Raw genomic sequence first — 16079 nt, forward strand, 5'->3', positions numbered from 1 at the left:
AAATTATACCATTAATTCACCTCAATAAACTGCCTGGAAATGCAGAGGATGGGAAACTGGAGAGGAGTTGGAGACAGTGTGAAAATAGGGGAAGCTCCAGAGCAAGGGCTCCCAACCTGGGGTCCACGGAACCCCACGGTTAATGGTAGGGTGCACAGCATAAAACAACTGGAAACCCGTGCTCTAGAGAAACAGATACACAACATTGCATCAAAAACTGCTCAGGATTATTATACAATGAGAACAGTTATCAACTTCCTTGTAAAAGTAAATATATAAATTATTTTACAAACTAAGAGCCACACACAGAGCAAATGGTCAGATCTGAATGATTTAAGTTACCTGCTTTCGGAGGATGTCCTCCATCTGCCGCCTTTCCTCCTCATCGCGTCTCCTCAGAGCCTCCTCTTGTCTTCGATCCTCTTCCTCTCTTTGGCGCCGGGCAGCTTCCTCTTGCTGCTCCCTTTGAAATCGGACCACCTCTTCCTGGAAGAAAACAGAGCATGTTATTTCAAGCTAGAGAACACAGTATGAAAACCTGACTTTCAGATCAGAAATCAAACAACAAGCATATTTACATGCTGTATAGTGAAGCTTTGGTACAAACAAAGCCAATCAATAAAGTGATAGAATCACAAGGAAACTTGGGGAGTGAGGTTAGACTGCGAAGAAATAACTCAACTAAGCCATAAATCCAGCAACAATATGACCACAAATTAAATAAGATGTACTGACTCGATTTTTTGGTGGGGAAAAGTAGCTTACATGATGCATCACAGAAAACTTGACAAGTTCACTTCAGTACTGCTTAAGCCATGTACAGCCGTCCAATGAGCACTGCCAGACCGTCTCTACAAATGCAATGGGAGCACTACCAGAAAGCTCCTTTCCAAATTACACATCAACCAGATTTGCAAGTTTACTGTCAGTCATTTACCAGTATCCTGGGACCAGACTGCTCAACTTTATCAAATAGCCTGTTGATATCATTTTGGTCTGTTCCATGAGAACATTTCAGAATTCCTGTGGTATTTTGCCTCCCGAGAATTTTGCGACTTCAATCCTTGAGCATTGTTGCAAGAGTGACATCAGCTCAAAGGCTGCAGTCACATAGAAAGAACACCAAAGTCCAACTAAAAGGTCTTACATCTTTTTATCCCCTGGGTATGTTTTTCTTTCAATAATATTTCCAATCACCATTAGATTCCATTTTACATGGTCGCAAGTTCTTCTCTCTCTCTCTCTCTCTCTCTCTCTCCACCCCCCCCCCCCCCCCCCCTGCCACCACCCAGGAGGAAAAATGCCACAGGAATTCTGAAATGCAGCATGTCCTCATGGAACAGGCCAAAATAATATCAACAGGCTATTTGAAAAAGTTCAGTAGTCTAGTCCAAACTAATCTCAATTACATATATTCAACTGCCTGCCCTATTTCTGGATTTGGCCCATGAACTATCATGAAACATGGTGACAGCACTGTACTCAAAACGTGGAGCATTCCAATCTGCAAGATTTCAACATAATATTCCAACTGCAACTCTACTGACCAGTTTGTCAGCTAATGAACTAAGAAGAGAGGATCACAGAAGAATGTACAGAAAATAAAATCAGTTTAAACAAAAAAGCAGAGGAAATAAATCTTTGACAAAGTACAGCAACTTTTCTCAAATGGGAGAAGAAAATTTTGCCATACAGAGTGGAGAACAGTTTCCATACAATTTGCGCTTAATCACTCTCACTCATCTACAAGAATCCAGTAACCAGTGAAATTATATTTCTGTGCCTTAAAATTATTTTATTTATTCATTTGATGTGGAAATTGCTATTAAGAACAGCATTTCTTGCCCATTATTAATCACCCACTACTGGGCCATATTGAAAGGCAATTAAGCATTGGCTTTATTGCTGGGCCAGGACTCATTTATGACAGATCAGGGAGAGATGGCAGGCTTTCCTCCCTGAATGACATTAGCATACCATAAGTGGGTTTTTTTAACCAACCATTTCTTTTCCAGATTTATTAAATTACTTGAACATAAATTTGCAAACCATTTTTTTTTAAATTTCCAAGATGGCGGCGTGACGCAGCTTGCAGCGGCCACTCCAGAGCTGATTATCTGTTATTTGTGAAATGGGGTGCCATGTACAATCATAATCAATTGAAAACGGACGTGGGAGCATGGAGGAACATCGGGAAATGTCCAGGAAAACCTTCTTCATTGCTGCTGCTGCTGTGAGGTCCGGGACTCTGCTGGGAAGAACAGGCCCCCAGTCCTCGGGGTCGCGTTGCCAATGGCCGTTGGCGGGGCCGTCTTAATATGCTCAGCAGAGGATGGTGCTCGGAGAAGTTGTGCCGGAGGGGATGGTTGTCGGCTCAGAGGTTCGACGGACTCAGAGTCCACTGCGGTCAGGTCGCTTTCGGTGTGTGGTGCGTCTGCGAGGCTGAGTTGGGCGGCACCGGTGAAGTCCATAGCGGGGGCATTCCCTTCTGCCGCCGGCGTGGTATGGCGAGTCTGTCGGGACCCTGGGGACTTGTGGAAACTCTGATGATTTCTTTTGAACTTAGTCTTTTCACATCTTTGGACTATTTTTACTGTGCCCATGGTCTGTTTTTTTTAAATCAATTATGCTATTGTTTGCACTGTTGTAACTATGTGGTTTTGTGCAGGTCTTTAGTTGTTGGTCTTGTTTTGTCTGGTGGCTTTGGAGCTCCTTTCCGGGGAACGCGCTAAGACGGTAGTGCGATATTAATACGCAGCAGCCTCTCCGGACTCTGGATTGGGGATTGCCAAATGTCATGTGGATTTTCTGGTGTAGTCTGTTTTGTCATATGCTTTTGTGATATTATTCTGGAGGAACGTTGTCTCATTTTTTAACTGCATTGCATTTGTGGTTTTTAAATGACAAATAAACTGAATCTGAATTATGGTGGATTTTAATTGCTCCTCTGGATCATTCTCAGGTTTCTCGTTACTAGCCCAGTAATTATTCTGCTGCACATATATTACTATACAAATCTCCAAAGTATTGCTTAAGTTTTATCAAACAAGTGGAAAGATTCCTAAACCACTTAACTGGTGTAAAAGAAATCTGGGTGAAGAACACGGGGTCAGAGTAGGCAATGATGAACTACGCAGACATTTTACCTGTTTCCTCCTTGTTAGCTCATCTTCATCCCTACGTTTGCGTTCTTCCTCTTGCCATCGGATTTCATCCTGTCGCTTTCTATCATCCTCTTCCCTTTTGTTCCTTAGCTCCACATCTCTTCGCTCCTGCTTCAGCTGAGTGAACAACAAATTACCTGAGACTGCCTGGGGAGCACCTTAGTTTATTACACCATTCCCAGAGCCCACAGCCAGCATAATCTCAAGGACATAAAAACAAAGCAATGGAGGCCACCCAGATCTAAAGCACCTTTCAGATTTGACATCAAACTTGCATGTTTTACCTCTCACAAATGTTGGAGGAACTCAATGGATTGGGTAACATCTATGGAGGGAAATAAATAGATGCCATTCCAGGCAGAGACGCTTTACCAGGACTGAACAGACATTTTGTGTGTGTTGATTTGGATTTCCAGAATCACTTATGTTTATGTTTCTACCTCTGAAAACTGTACATACCTAAAAAAAAAAGTGGGATAAGCAAGGTAGTTTTGCTCTCTGTGGTCTGTTTTACACAACATGGCACCACAACTAAAAGTTGGCAAAACAAAGACCAAGAGCACAATTCTAGTACAGTCAGAGTATCAATAATCTTTGACGAATCACTGAATGATGCACGATTTAGAGGGAATGGGAGGCAGAGAGAAAACAGGCTGCTGTAAAATGCAGTGTTTAAGTATATGCATGACAGTTCAGCAATGCAGCTGCTTACAGCTCCAACAACCCAGGTTTAATCTTAACCGCAGGAGCCGTCTGAGCGGAGTTGACATGTCCTCCCTGTGACCGTGCAGGTCTCCCCCCCTCTCCTAACTGCCCAAATTCAATGATGTGCTGCTAGATCAATTGTCTACTGTAAATTTCCCTTGGAGAGTGGGAGGAAGGTTGAAGAACCAGGGTAGAGTTGATGGTCATGTGAGAGAAAATAGGTTACAGGGAAACAGCTGAGGGAATAGAACTAAAGAAATTGTTCTGAGAACTGGCAGAAACCTGCTAGGCCTTGTGATTGGTCACTGGGAGACATTGAAGCTGATGATATAGAAGTCTTTATTCAGCACACGAGTAGGCATCATATTGGCGACACTCTAAGAAGAGGCTCCCTGATCCAATATTACAGGATATTTTTATATGCTAAAGATCAAAAGGTAACAGGACAATTCCATAGTTAGAATGTATCCACAATGCTTCCTTTGAATTACATAATTTTCAAACACCTAGACCTTCACACTAACACGCCAGACACCCAAAATGAATGTTAATCATCTTTGTCTCTGGGCTGAATTCATGCAGATACAGTTGTCTCAGGTCAATGAATATTTCTTGCCTTTAATTAAACCCAGTCTGGAGCTCCAAGAACACCATTATTTTGAACTGCATTTTGAACTCAATCTGCAATTAGATGTGAAGACTGATTGCCATGGAGATTAGTATTTGCTATAATGCATAATTCCCGAATATACCCCAAAAGGCCCAATTGCTTTCACCTGTCATTAGAGATACGATATCAGAAAGGGGGCAGGGGATGCTGGGGGCAAAAAGAGATGCCTTTGAGCTTGTAAATTGGATAATCAATGTACTTGGATGTCCTTCCCTTACCTGCAATTCAAATTGAAGAATTTGATTTCTGGTACACATTCGTTTTATGTAAGTTTATAAGATTAAAATTTTACTGACAATTTTTTTTGTAAAAGTGATAAATATATTCATACTGATTTAGTTCAACTGTTAAAGTAGCAATTAACCATCAGAGCCAACAAGATCCTATGTTCCAATGTTGACCAGTTGCTCTAAGTGGCCACCACACAATTAGCTATTCATTACCCAGCATGCTCTAGCCATGCTGCTTTTTCATTCAAGTGTTCAACAACCAGAGGTTACAGGTTTAAAATCACTGAAATACCTGAAGGGAGCAGTATTGTTTTCATACTACATCTCATCAAGATCTGGAACACTCAACCTTCTGAGATGACAAAATCTGATTTATTAAATAACCCATAAGTAATAGGGACATGAGCCTGAGGAGTTTGAGGACACGATGGACCGCCTTCCATGAAATAGGAATGCTTGTAAATCCCTGGGGAAATGACAGTCCAGGAATCGCACTGGGCAAGCCTTCCACTAGTAGAAAATCATGCAACTCCTACTGTGAAACAATACAGGAAGTGGGTGAACAGTATCATAAAATTATCAATAAAATAAAATAGTCTTACTTTTGTAGCCTTCTCTCGCTCCAGCTTTTGAATTTGTTCCAGTAGCGGACCCTGAGATGCTGAATCCCACAAACTACTTGCTTCACAGCCTACAAACAGAAAAAGCACACGTTTTAGAGGAAATCATCAGCTGAAGAGCACACATTAAACAAACTATTACGGTGACTCGTGCAATGCCAAAGCTTTTCTCTTGAACCATCACTGGCATGCATCCTGAAACAGGCACTGTTGTGAACACAATGGGACCTATAGATCACATTGCAGTTGTGACTGATTGCTCTAGGAAGCAACCTCTAAAAGATACAGTAACACACGTTTTGGATTATTGAAAATGGAAATAAAAGACAAATGCAGTAAGCCCGTTCATGGAGGAGTTGTCAGTGCATAAAAACTGTGCCAGACACAAGGATAGCAAGAGAAAGCTTCAGAAGAAAGAGAGAATGAACATCACTGCACAATGAATATTATCCTGTTAATATGTATCCAATATACATATACTTATCCAAACCAGTCTACAACGTCACTTATTACATTGCTTCTCTTCAGTTTAGGCCACAGCAATCTGGAGCAATTGCTACCTGAACCACTAAGCATTAAAAGTGGGTCCTCACCTGAGGGCTGTGAAGCAGAGGTTGGAAGGTCCCAGAGGGACCCAGTTTCGGGAACTGACACAGATCTGTTGATAGGAGGAATCAAATTTTGTTCTGCACACCTGGGGGAACAAAAGTTGTGGGGGAAATATCTTCAGTGATTTCTACTTTTTGTAGAAGAGTGGGAGGGAAGTCACTATATACAAAAGTACCAAACAGTAACAAGAAATACGTTTATTGCGAACAGTTCTAAAGCCAAAACTGAAAGCTAAATAATCTGCACTGGCTTTTATGGTGAATGAAAGCACTAAATGGTTTTTATCATCAACTGAAATCTGGGATCATATTTCACCATCCTCAGGTGCCAGTTCAAATCAGCAACCTGCTTGGGAGACTAGGAGCTTCCACTTTACTGGGAAACTATTCAAGCTTCCCATTAATTATATTGGGCTCACCCACATACAGCCCAACAACAAAAATCTTACAACAAGATAGATAAAATGTTAAAATTTGCTTATATTAATGTAAATTCCCTCTCTCATTGCTGGTACAGCATTAACCAAATGGAAATTACTTTTCTACCAGAAACTACAGTTGGCAACTCACAATTTGACTTCCTAACTTCCCCTTTACAACTGTACCCTTTGTCAGGAATTCTTGTAAACTACAAGATGTTGCCAGCTTCATTCCAGCAGAACAATGGCCTCAAATTTCCAGTGAACTGGATGTCCATCCACGTAAAATTTACATCTTCTCCATGACTGTGTGGGCTTCTCCTGGATACTCCTGCTTACCTCCAACATGTAGGCTGATAGGTTAAATACCGTAGTTGATATAAACTGTGCCTAGTGAGGGTTAGTGAAAGTAACTGTGGGGAGTTTATGGAAACACGGGAAGAACTGGTTACAGGGAAAAATGGACCAGCATAAATGTGATGGATTAAATGTTTTAAATTCAAATAAGGAGACCAATCACACTGAACAACAAACATTTTGCTTCCTGAATACTCTTGGGAGTTATCTTATGGATTTTGGGCTGCTAATCACCATGAAATCTCCCCATTACACCCCTTTTTTTGAAATCACCTATATTTATTATTTCAACTCATAATTCAAGTTAATTAAAATGTTGCCCACAATGTAAACTGAAAAGTTTTCTGTCTTGTCCAGGTATTCCTGGGTGGGCTTAGGCAGGGCGGTTGCTACATGGCAGGACAGGTTTTAGAAAGGCTATAAAAGCATCACACACACCGTTCTGTGCATTGCGTTTACTTGTATATCAGTTTGCGATCACAGTGATGCACATGCTCTACGCTCATAGCATATTGTATGTACTCGTAATAAAGTAACTGTATTTGGGACAGTAAGACATCTCGCCAGTGTTGCAGCAGCTGCAATACTTTGTTATATTTGTGACGAGTATTTGCTTAAATCTCAAAGATGAAGCATGACTCCTCATATTAAGAAATCCTATGAGCTCCAATTTGGGTGTAAAATTGGGGTCCAAGACAAAGCATGGGCTCCTCATATTTGTTGTGCAATATGCGCTGTTGATCTTAGACCTTGGCTCAAAGGTACTCAGAAGTCAATGTCGTTCACTGTCCCAATGATATGACAGACTGCCTCTTCTGTCCAGCCAGTGCATCTGGTTTCTCTGCTAAAAACAAGAAATCCACTGAATACCCCAATCCCCCTTCATCCATGAGACCCATGCCACATGTTGATAATCTTCCAATACCAAAGTCACCAGAGACATGGGGTCTAGAGGAGTCAGACAAAGATGTCATGATGCACGAGCCAGGAATGGAAAATGATAGATACTGATACAGATTTTGAACCCTTTATGTCAAGTGAGCCTCATCTGATAACTCAATCTGAGTTAAATGACCTGGTCAGAGACTTGGGTTTGTCAAAGGCAAAAGCAGAATTACTAGGTTCAAGACTGCAATGATGGGATCTGCTGTCACCAAGCACAAAAATTTCCATGAAGGATTTCAGTATTTGAGACAGATGTTTCCCAGGGTAACTGATGCCAAAATTATGGAAGGTATTTTTATTGGCCCACAAATAAAACTGATCATCAATGTCAGGCAATTTGAAAAACTTCTAGTGGGACCAGAGAAAATTGTATGGTCGTTCAAGGACGTTGTTGAAAATGTCCTTGGCAACAAACTACGTGCAGCTGGTTGACAACATGCTTCAAGCAGACAAAACCATGAGGTGCAACATGTCACTAAAGATTCATTTTCTACATTCCCATTTAGACTTAGTTCTTGCAAATCTTGGCGCTATCAGTGACAAGCACGGTGAAAGGTTTCACCAGGACATTGCAGTCATGGAGAAACTGTATCAGGATAACTGGAATCCATCAATGCTGGCTGATTATTGTTGGACACTTAAGCGAGAAGCTTCAGACACTGAGTACAAATGAAAATCATCAACAAAACATTTTTAGCTTAGTTGAACTCTTGCAAAGCATCACTGTTATGTAAATAAAATGCATTATATTCAATAAAAGTTAATTTCTTGTTTCTCCAAATTCCTATGTGATACAAGTAACCTGAAATTATATTTCTGTTCAGCTTCAAGCAGTCTATCATAACCACACAAATTTCTGAGGAAGCAACACTTTTGAAAAAATTTGCTGTCCAGTGTTATTGGATGATCTTAGCAGTATATCAAAGCAACATTTAAAAGGTCATTCATTCTTGGTTTCAACTTCAGGAAAAATTTATTATGTATGTTAACAATGACCAAAAGTCTATACAAATATAGCTGTAACACACAATGAATGAATCCTGATATAAGAAATACACAGCAATAGGATCCAAATAAAAAGCTTTTTAAATTTGTGGAATTGCAGCTAATGGCACAGGTAGAGGATGATCAAAGTCTGATTTTTTTTGTCCCAAAAGTCAATAGACTTCTGTATCTATCCATTCATTTCCTTTTGTACATTGACATGACAGACATGGACAGAAGTGGGATATTTAGTTCAAGGTCTGTGATCCAATTCTACACACCCATTTCCCCATATTACTCAACAGCTGGTTAAAAATGTTGGAACTACTTAGTTGACAAGGCAGCAAAAACAACAAACACCTCTTAACATAAAATACCAGTTCTGAAAGTGTCCCAAATTTCCAACCACCTTCTTTGAAAGAATGTTTCCTCACATAATTTCTGAAGCCCTAGACTGATTGTAGGCCACATCCTTTGACTAAATCGCCATTAAGTTTCTAAGTTCTGAGAAGTAGTAGCCTTGAACACACAGACATATAGAGGCAAGATTCTGTGAAAGATTTTCAAAAAGGTCATCAACTTGGAACTTTTATTTCTATCTACAGATGGTGCATGTTTTGTGCAGAATCTATGAATGAGAAATAAATGAGAAATTTAGGTAACATATACAAAAGCTGGAGGAATTCAGCAAGCCAGGTAGCAGCTATGGAGTCATTTCGGGTCAAGACCCTTCATCAGGCCTGGAAAGGAAGGGGCAAAGTCAGAGTAAGGGGGGGGGCGAGGGGAGGGAAGGAAGTAGTACAGGGCAGTGGGAAAAAGGGGGGAAGGGGTGAAGTAAAGAGCTGGGAAGTTGATTAGTGAGAGAGATAAAGGGCTGGAGGAGGGGTAAGCTGACAGGAGACCATGGAAGAAAGGGAAGGGGCAGGGGCACCAGAGGGAGATGATGGGCAGTAAGGAGATAAGGTGAACGGGGGAAAGGTGAGAGTGGGGGCAATTATCTGAAGTTAGCAAAATAGCTGTTCATGCTATACGGTTGGAGGCTACCAAGATGAAAGATAAAGTATTGTTCCTCCATCCTGAGTGTGGCCTCATTGTGGCCAGTAATTGCACCACCCACACCACCCGCCCAATGTTTTGACTGATTTCTCCCCTTCCCTTCCAGTCCTGAAGGGTCTCGGCCCAAAACGTTCACTGTTTACTCTTTTCCGTAGATACTGCCTGGCCTGCTGAATTCCTCAGGCATTTTGTGAGTGTTTCTTTGGATTTCCAGTATCTGCAGATTTTCTTGTGTTTGTAGGAATTTTAGGTGGATGACCTTCCAGAACATCTTTCAAACTTACTCATGAAAGATAATTTTTCCTTCCCTATATCTGTTGCATAACCTACTAATTAGTTAAGAGCATTTTTCTCTCTTTTAATAACACTTCAATTCCAATCACAACAGAGTACTATTATCCTATAATGGGAGGTCATGGTTTTGTACATGCAACTTCCACCACGAATAGGGTTTCCACAAAATATTCATTTATCCCATTTTTCCATTTGCTTAAGGACCTGATGCCTCTGCCAGAATGTTGTCATATATCCTCAACCTCTCCTTCAGTGGGATTGGGACTGGAGGGAGGAGGAATAAAATACAATGTCAAAAATGCCTGGCCCATTACAAAGTAGGTGGTAAATTAAACTACATTATTGTACAGAAAACAGAAACAAAGAGCTGGAAATAATTTAAACAATTTTTTAAAATGTTTATATTTAATTGAGGCACTGGTTGGAATAGGTCCTTCTGGCCCTTCGAGCTGTATTGTCTAGCAAGCCGCTTTAACTCTAGCCTAATCACGGGATAATTTACAATGACCAATGAACCTATAAGCCATTATGTTTTCAGAAACCAGAGTACCTGGAAAAAACTCATGTGGTCACAGGAAGAATATACAAACTCCTGACAAGACAGCGGTGGGATTCTGATGAAAGGTCACTGACTCCATTGTTGAGAGATGCTGCGTGACCTGCTGACCAGCACTTCCAATATTTTTAAGATACAACCACTCCACTTGCATTTATGAATTAAGGGTAACACATGTTGAAGAACTCTGGATTAAATTCAAATTCCTGACATATCTATTGATTTTACTGGAATCAGCTGACAACACTAACTTTTGAAAGACAGTAGTTCCACTGTATTTGTTTCAGAGTGTACTTATGTTTAAGGGAATAAACATCATCACCTGGATTTGAGGTTCTGGATCTGCTGCAGGAACAGCACAAGTTGTTGCTGCTGTTGGGGTGTCATGTTTGCCTTCTGCTGCAGTGCACACTGTAAGAGCTGTTGCCGACTACAGAGACAAGAGAAATTAGAATTTTGTCTTCAATTATCATTTATACTTCTGCTCCTTGAAATTCGGTGCTATTTCTGGATCACACAAAATGACATAGCCAAGTAAATCACTTTAGGTTGACAAGTAAAATTCCCTTTAATCTATTAAAAAAATAGCCCAAATGCCAAACAGTACAATTAATCTCAATTCAAGGTACATGGCTACTGGGAACAGGATGCAATTGCTGAGGATGGTTGATGAGACAAACATCCAAAAGCAGCATGTAAATATTCCTAGGCTTTAGCCAAATAAAGATGGCCACCAAACAAGGCTAATGCAAGGAATATGAAACAATAAAGGAACCAAATAGTGAAATAATCATCCATCCTTTCTTATAAAACTCAATAGTCTATCAACATCAGTTATTTTAACAAATTTATCTAATGCAAACATTCACAGAAGCACTCCACTCTGAGACAATTAGTTTGTTAATCTGGGTTGGACCCAAGCTAAATTGCAAACACATGAGTTTCCCACCTGTCTCTTACAAAATATTTAGTAATAAATGAATTTTGATCTTGGTAATGGATACCCAACTATATACAATTCCTTGTAGGAGTATTCAACCCTCAGCCCTCAGTTCACATAAATGAGTGAGTATTACAACCAGGTATTTTGATTCATTTAACTGAGAATTTTTATTTGTCAATGACATGCTCCTCCCCACCCCCAGAAGAGCCCAAAAAAAAAACAGGGGAAGCTGAAGCATGAAAAACTAAAAATTTAGAAATTGATCTGTCAGCAGTTCAGAAATATTCATCCCTCTATGAACCACCTCACCTCTCACAGCTACTACAATGGGGATAGTGTTAACTGGCTGATGTGCAGTATTAAGTTTATACCAGACATACAGCTAAATAAAATGCATATCCTTGCCCATAATGAAAAGTATCACGAAGAAGACTGTGTGAGAGTGTGAGTGTGAGTGTGTGTGTGTGTGAGTGAGTGTGTGTGTGTGAGTGTGTGTGTGTGTGTGAGTGTGTGTGTGTGTGAGTGTGTGTGAGAGTGAGTGTGTGTGAGAGTGAGTGTGTGTATGGAAGGTCTTGTGATCAGAGTCTAATATGGAACTTTTTGGCCTCAACTATAAGGGGTATGTGTGGTGTAAATCTAATACTGCACATTAGCCAGGTAACACTATCCATAGTGTAAAATATGATGGAGGTAGCATCATGCTACAGGAATGCTTTTCAACAGCAGGGAGTGAAAATCTTGTCAGGATTGATGGGGAGATGAATGCTGCTAAATTTAGAGAGATCATGGATTAAAAACCTGCTAGCCTCTGCCAGAGAGCTTAAACTGGGAAGGATGCTCATCTTTCAGCAGGACAATAACGCAAAGCACACTGCTGAGAAAATAACATTATTTTGTAGGGACCTGTCAGAAATTCATCTGAGACCAAGAATCTAATGTGCCCCGTAAACAGGGTATCACCTGTGATTGGGTAGAAGTAGATAAGGGGAAGCAGACAGTAGACAAAAAACAGACTCTAATGTGGGCCCTGGTTGAATCTAGCACATCACATACCAGATGCGTCTGGGTTGGTTGGTTTACATATTTCAAGTATTTGACCTTCAAGGAGAACACACCTCAAACTGATGACAGGAGTTGGAAGGAATGTGCTTTGGTCATGATTTGCAATGGGAGGGGGCTGTTGGGGGGAGGGCAGAGGAGAGGTGCAAGATAATAAGCACTGCTGGTCTCTGTGCCCCTTGTAGTCCACGGAGAGCGAGTATTTTTGTTCTTTACCTGTTTATGAGCTGTAGAAACTGCTGGTACTGAAGCTGATGATACAGGGCAGCTGCCAACTCTCGCTGTTTTTTCAATCTCCCTTGGTCCATATCGCCCTATCAAATCCAAACAAACTATTTGAAAAAAATCTGACCTCTCTTACTTTCAAATAAACATGTACTCTGTAAAACCAATTCTGCAAATAGACTGCTCGGTCACCTTTACGTTTAGGTTTTAACTGCAGGCAAACATTTGCACTGGTTAATCTTGAGAGACATCTGTGAAATGCAGATAGGGAGAAAAATAAAATGAAAAAAATGGCCAACAGTAATACATACCTATTCTTCTGAAAAAAGTCAGAATTTCACCTACAGAGCTCAATGTGAAACCTAATATGGGAGGGAAAGAGGACTGAATTTCCCTTGGTCGCTAGTTTGGAAGTTGCCCAGTTATAGTCCACTAATATAGTCCTTATTCCAGTCACTAGGTACGGAGCCAGTTCCATTTGCAATCATTCTTTGAATTAAAATAGAACAGCAGGGAAGAGCTTTAATTTTAATCTCTGGAGTAACGTGGCCAATCACATGTTAACACTTTAGTTTACAACTGTTGAAAACCACTGTTTTTTAAAAAAAACAATATTTTATAAGATTTGTACTTTTTAAAACAAACTCATGTATTTTTCATAGCATGGGGTTCATCCCCAATTACTAACAGAAAATGGTATAGCATCTAAACTAGCAGTTTATCACTTTTCTCCTTTTCACTGGCTAAGCATTAGCACATGATGTAATTGTCCTAATTATGTCACCTGCTAACTATTTTATTTCTATCCAAGGAATTTTCTTTACCTCAATGATAACGTGATGGATTTTTCACTAGTGCCATCTTTATTCTTTTTGCCTCTACATTCTTTGCCATTCACTTACCTCTTAGCATTGTTTCTCAGCTCTTTAGTTAGTTTGCTTAGTATTTGTGTGTTTGTACTTTAAAATAAACGATTGGTAGAATTAAGACTGCTCATTATTCCTGACTCTCAGAAGAACCCCAAAGATCAGAAAATAAACAAAGATCCAACACTACTGACATGTACGTCCCACTTGAAGGTGAGGCTATCACAATTCCATGAGTTCACCCTCTTGGTTGGTCACTTAGAGAATAAAGGGACAAACTGTTAGGGGTGGACAAGGATCCCAAAACAACTTATCCTTAACTAAACTCCTTGTGGGAAAAATGCATTAATCAAATAACAATTTAGAATGTCAAATTACTAAAAGGCAATGTTTTAAGGGATTTAGATAAGTATAATTATGCTTTAGTACACTGCAGATATGGAGAAAGAACCAGGTAGTCTACTATGGCAGAGGGATGATCAAAGAGCAACCACTCACTAATAATGCAGGTAAAATGGAAGGACAGCTCACTTCACAAATGCCTCTGAGAGCATCAATGCAGAGGTCAAGAAAAATTGAACTTTGATTAAATCCAGCAAGGGAAAGTAGGTTGAAAATTAACAGGAATTAAAGATACGAATCTGCTTCCGAACATTTTATCACACTGCCTGTAAAACCTGGAAGGGATAAGAAAGACTTCGGTATAAATTGCTTTGTTTTTTATAGCTTTTAAGAACCTTACCATTGATTCCAGTCTGCTCTATCAATAAAGCTTGTTGAGAAATCTTAAAACATAATGACTAGAGCAAGCCAAGCCTTTATAATCATTGCAGTTCATTGTGACTTCAGTATTTACAGAAGGTGCAATATTTCCTCCAATCTAAAAGTGGGATTACTCTAGGATTTTAATAACGTAGTATTTTAATAACTTCAATACACAAAAAATTGTTAATTTTTCTTCAACAGGATTTGCTACGAAAGGGCAATCTTCATCCCAAAACCATCCAAACAAAACAGGCAGATTAACAGTAGGTACAGAAGCCTGAAGACGCACACTCAGCGATTCAGGAACAGCTTTTTCCCCTCTGCCATCTGACTCCTAAATGGACATTGAACCTGTGAACACCACCTCACTTTTTAAATATATATTATTTGTTTTTGCATGATTTTGAATCTATTCAATATACATATACTGTAGTTGACTTATTATTTTTCCTTCTTCTAGATTATGTATTACATTGAACTTTTGCTGCTAAGTTAGCAAATTTCACGAAACAAACCAGTGATAATAAACCCGATTCTGATTCTAAAACACCAAGTATTCTGCCCAAGGAGCATAGACAATGCAGGAATGCTGCTAGGCTGGCCCACGTTCCTGCTTCATTGGAAACAATCTATGATACCTAGTTATATATAAAAATAAATCTCTTTTTTTAAAAAAAGCCTGTATTTCAGGGCCTTTTGGCACAAATCATGTCACTTTGTTACCAAATTTCTATATTTCAAGCTTAACAGATTGAAACCAGCACAAGACTGGTTTCTATGTGCCTGAGGTACCCTGACTACAACACTGAATTTGGGTTAGGCTACACATATATCCCAACCACATTTTCAAGTGTGGGGCTATGTCAGGCCAGAACTGCTGCAAGCAGGGCAAAATAAGGGATGGCAACAAAGTGTCAGAATCAGACCCAGCTAATAACTATGCCTAGAGGACAATGATTGGGTTACATACCAGCAATGGTGGCGGGGAGGGTCCAGGAGCAAAAGGCACTCTTCCCCACATTTTTATCACGTCTCCCAGAGGCTGGAAACCCTCATCACAACCCCGTTTGACCAGCAGGGACATGGGAAAGTATCCAGCTTGGAACCAGTCAGCCATTTCCTGCGTCGTAAATGGGCCTTAAAAAATGAGAAATTATTTATTTATGTAGTATTGAGAAATTATTTTCAGTCTCTGGCTTCTTGGTAAAATGCAAATAATCAAGAAAAAAAGACACTCATAGCCCTCAATTCTTCTTCATCACACCCCAACACCAATACAAGAGTAAATACAATCATACAAAGATATCCTTTGCCTGTACTTATTAATCAAGTACCAATCCAACTATGAGCGTTTACAATTAACAATCATCATATAGCGCTTGGGAATGGGGTGGAATGGTAACTGCAGATTACTATTCCACCGAATTCCAAGGAAGGAGAATCTAGTTATAGTCTCCTCAGCACTTCCACATTCTGAGCACTCCCAACTCCCTTTTTATGCTGTCTTGGGCCAGATTAGCTCATTCAGCATAGGCTTGAAATGGCACCCGAGATTGCTTGCTCTTGCACATCACACACTACAATTAAGCCAGTCAACTTTATAAAAGTATGTC

General features: G+C 40.0%; 1 protein-coding gene across 6 annotated transcripts in view; it reads right to left on the reverse strand.

Moving 5' to 3' along the window:
* The window catches only part of LOC140729277 (GRB10-interacting GYF protein 2-like), a 149352-nt gene that overhangs the window by 46894 nt on the left and 86379 nt on the right, over window positions 1-16079 (reverse strand). For all 6 annotated transcript variants that reach the window (XM_073048874.1, XM_073048873.1, XM_073048872.1 and 3 more), the window contains 7 exons: window positions 15437-15603; window positions 12827-12924; window positions 10931-11038; window positions 5983-6083; window positions 5372-5460; window positions 3147-3281; window positions 343-486 (listed from right to left, as the gene is read on the reverse strand). In XM_073048874.1, coding sequence (XP_072904975.1) covers window positions 343-486; window positions 3147-3281; window positions 5372-5460; window positions 5983-6083; window positions 10931-11038; window positions 12827-12924; window positions 15437-15603 — 842 coding nt within the window. The remainder of the gene's footprint in view (window positions 1-342; window positions 487-3146; window positions 3282-5371; window positions 5461-5982; window positions 6084-10930; window positions 11039-12826; window positions 12925-15436; window positions 15604-16079) is intronic.

The sequence above is a fragment of the Hemitrygon akajei genome, chromosome 6, assembly GCF_048418815.1.
Source record: "Hemitrygon akajei chromosome 6, sHemAka1.3, whole genome shotgun sequence".
In the NCBI taxonomy this organism is placed as follows: Eukaryota; Metazoa; Chordata; class Chondrichthyes; order Myliobatiformes; family Dasyatidae; genus Hemitrygon; species Hemitrygon akajei.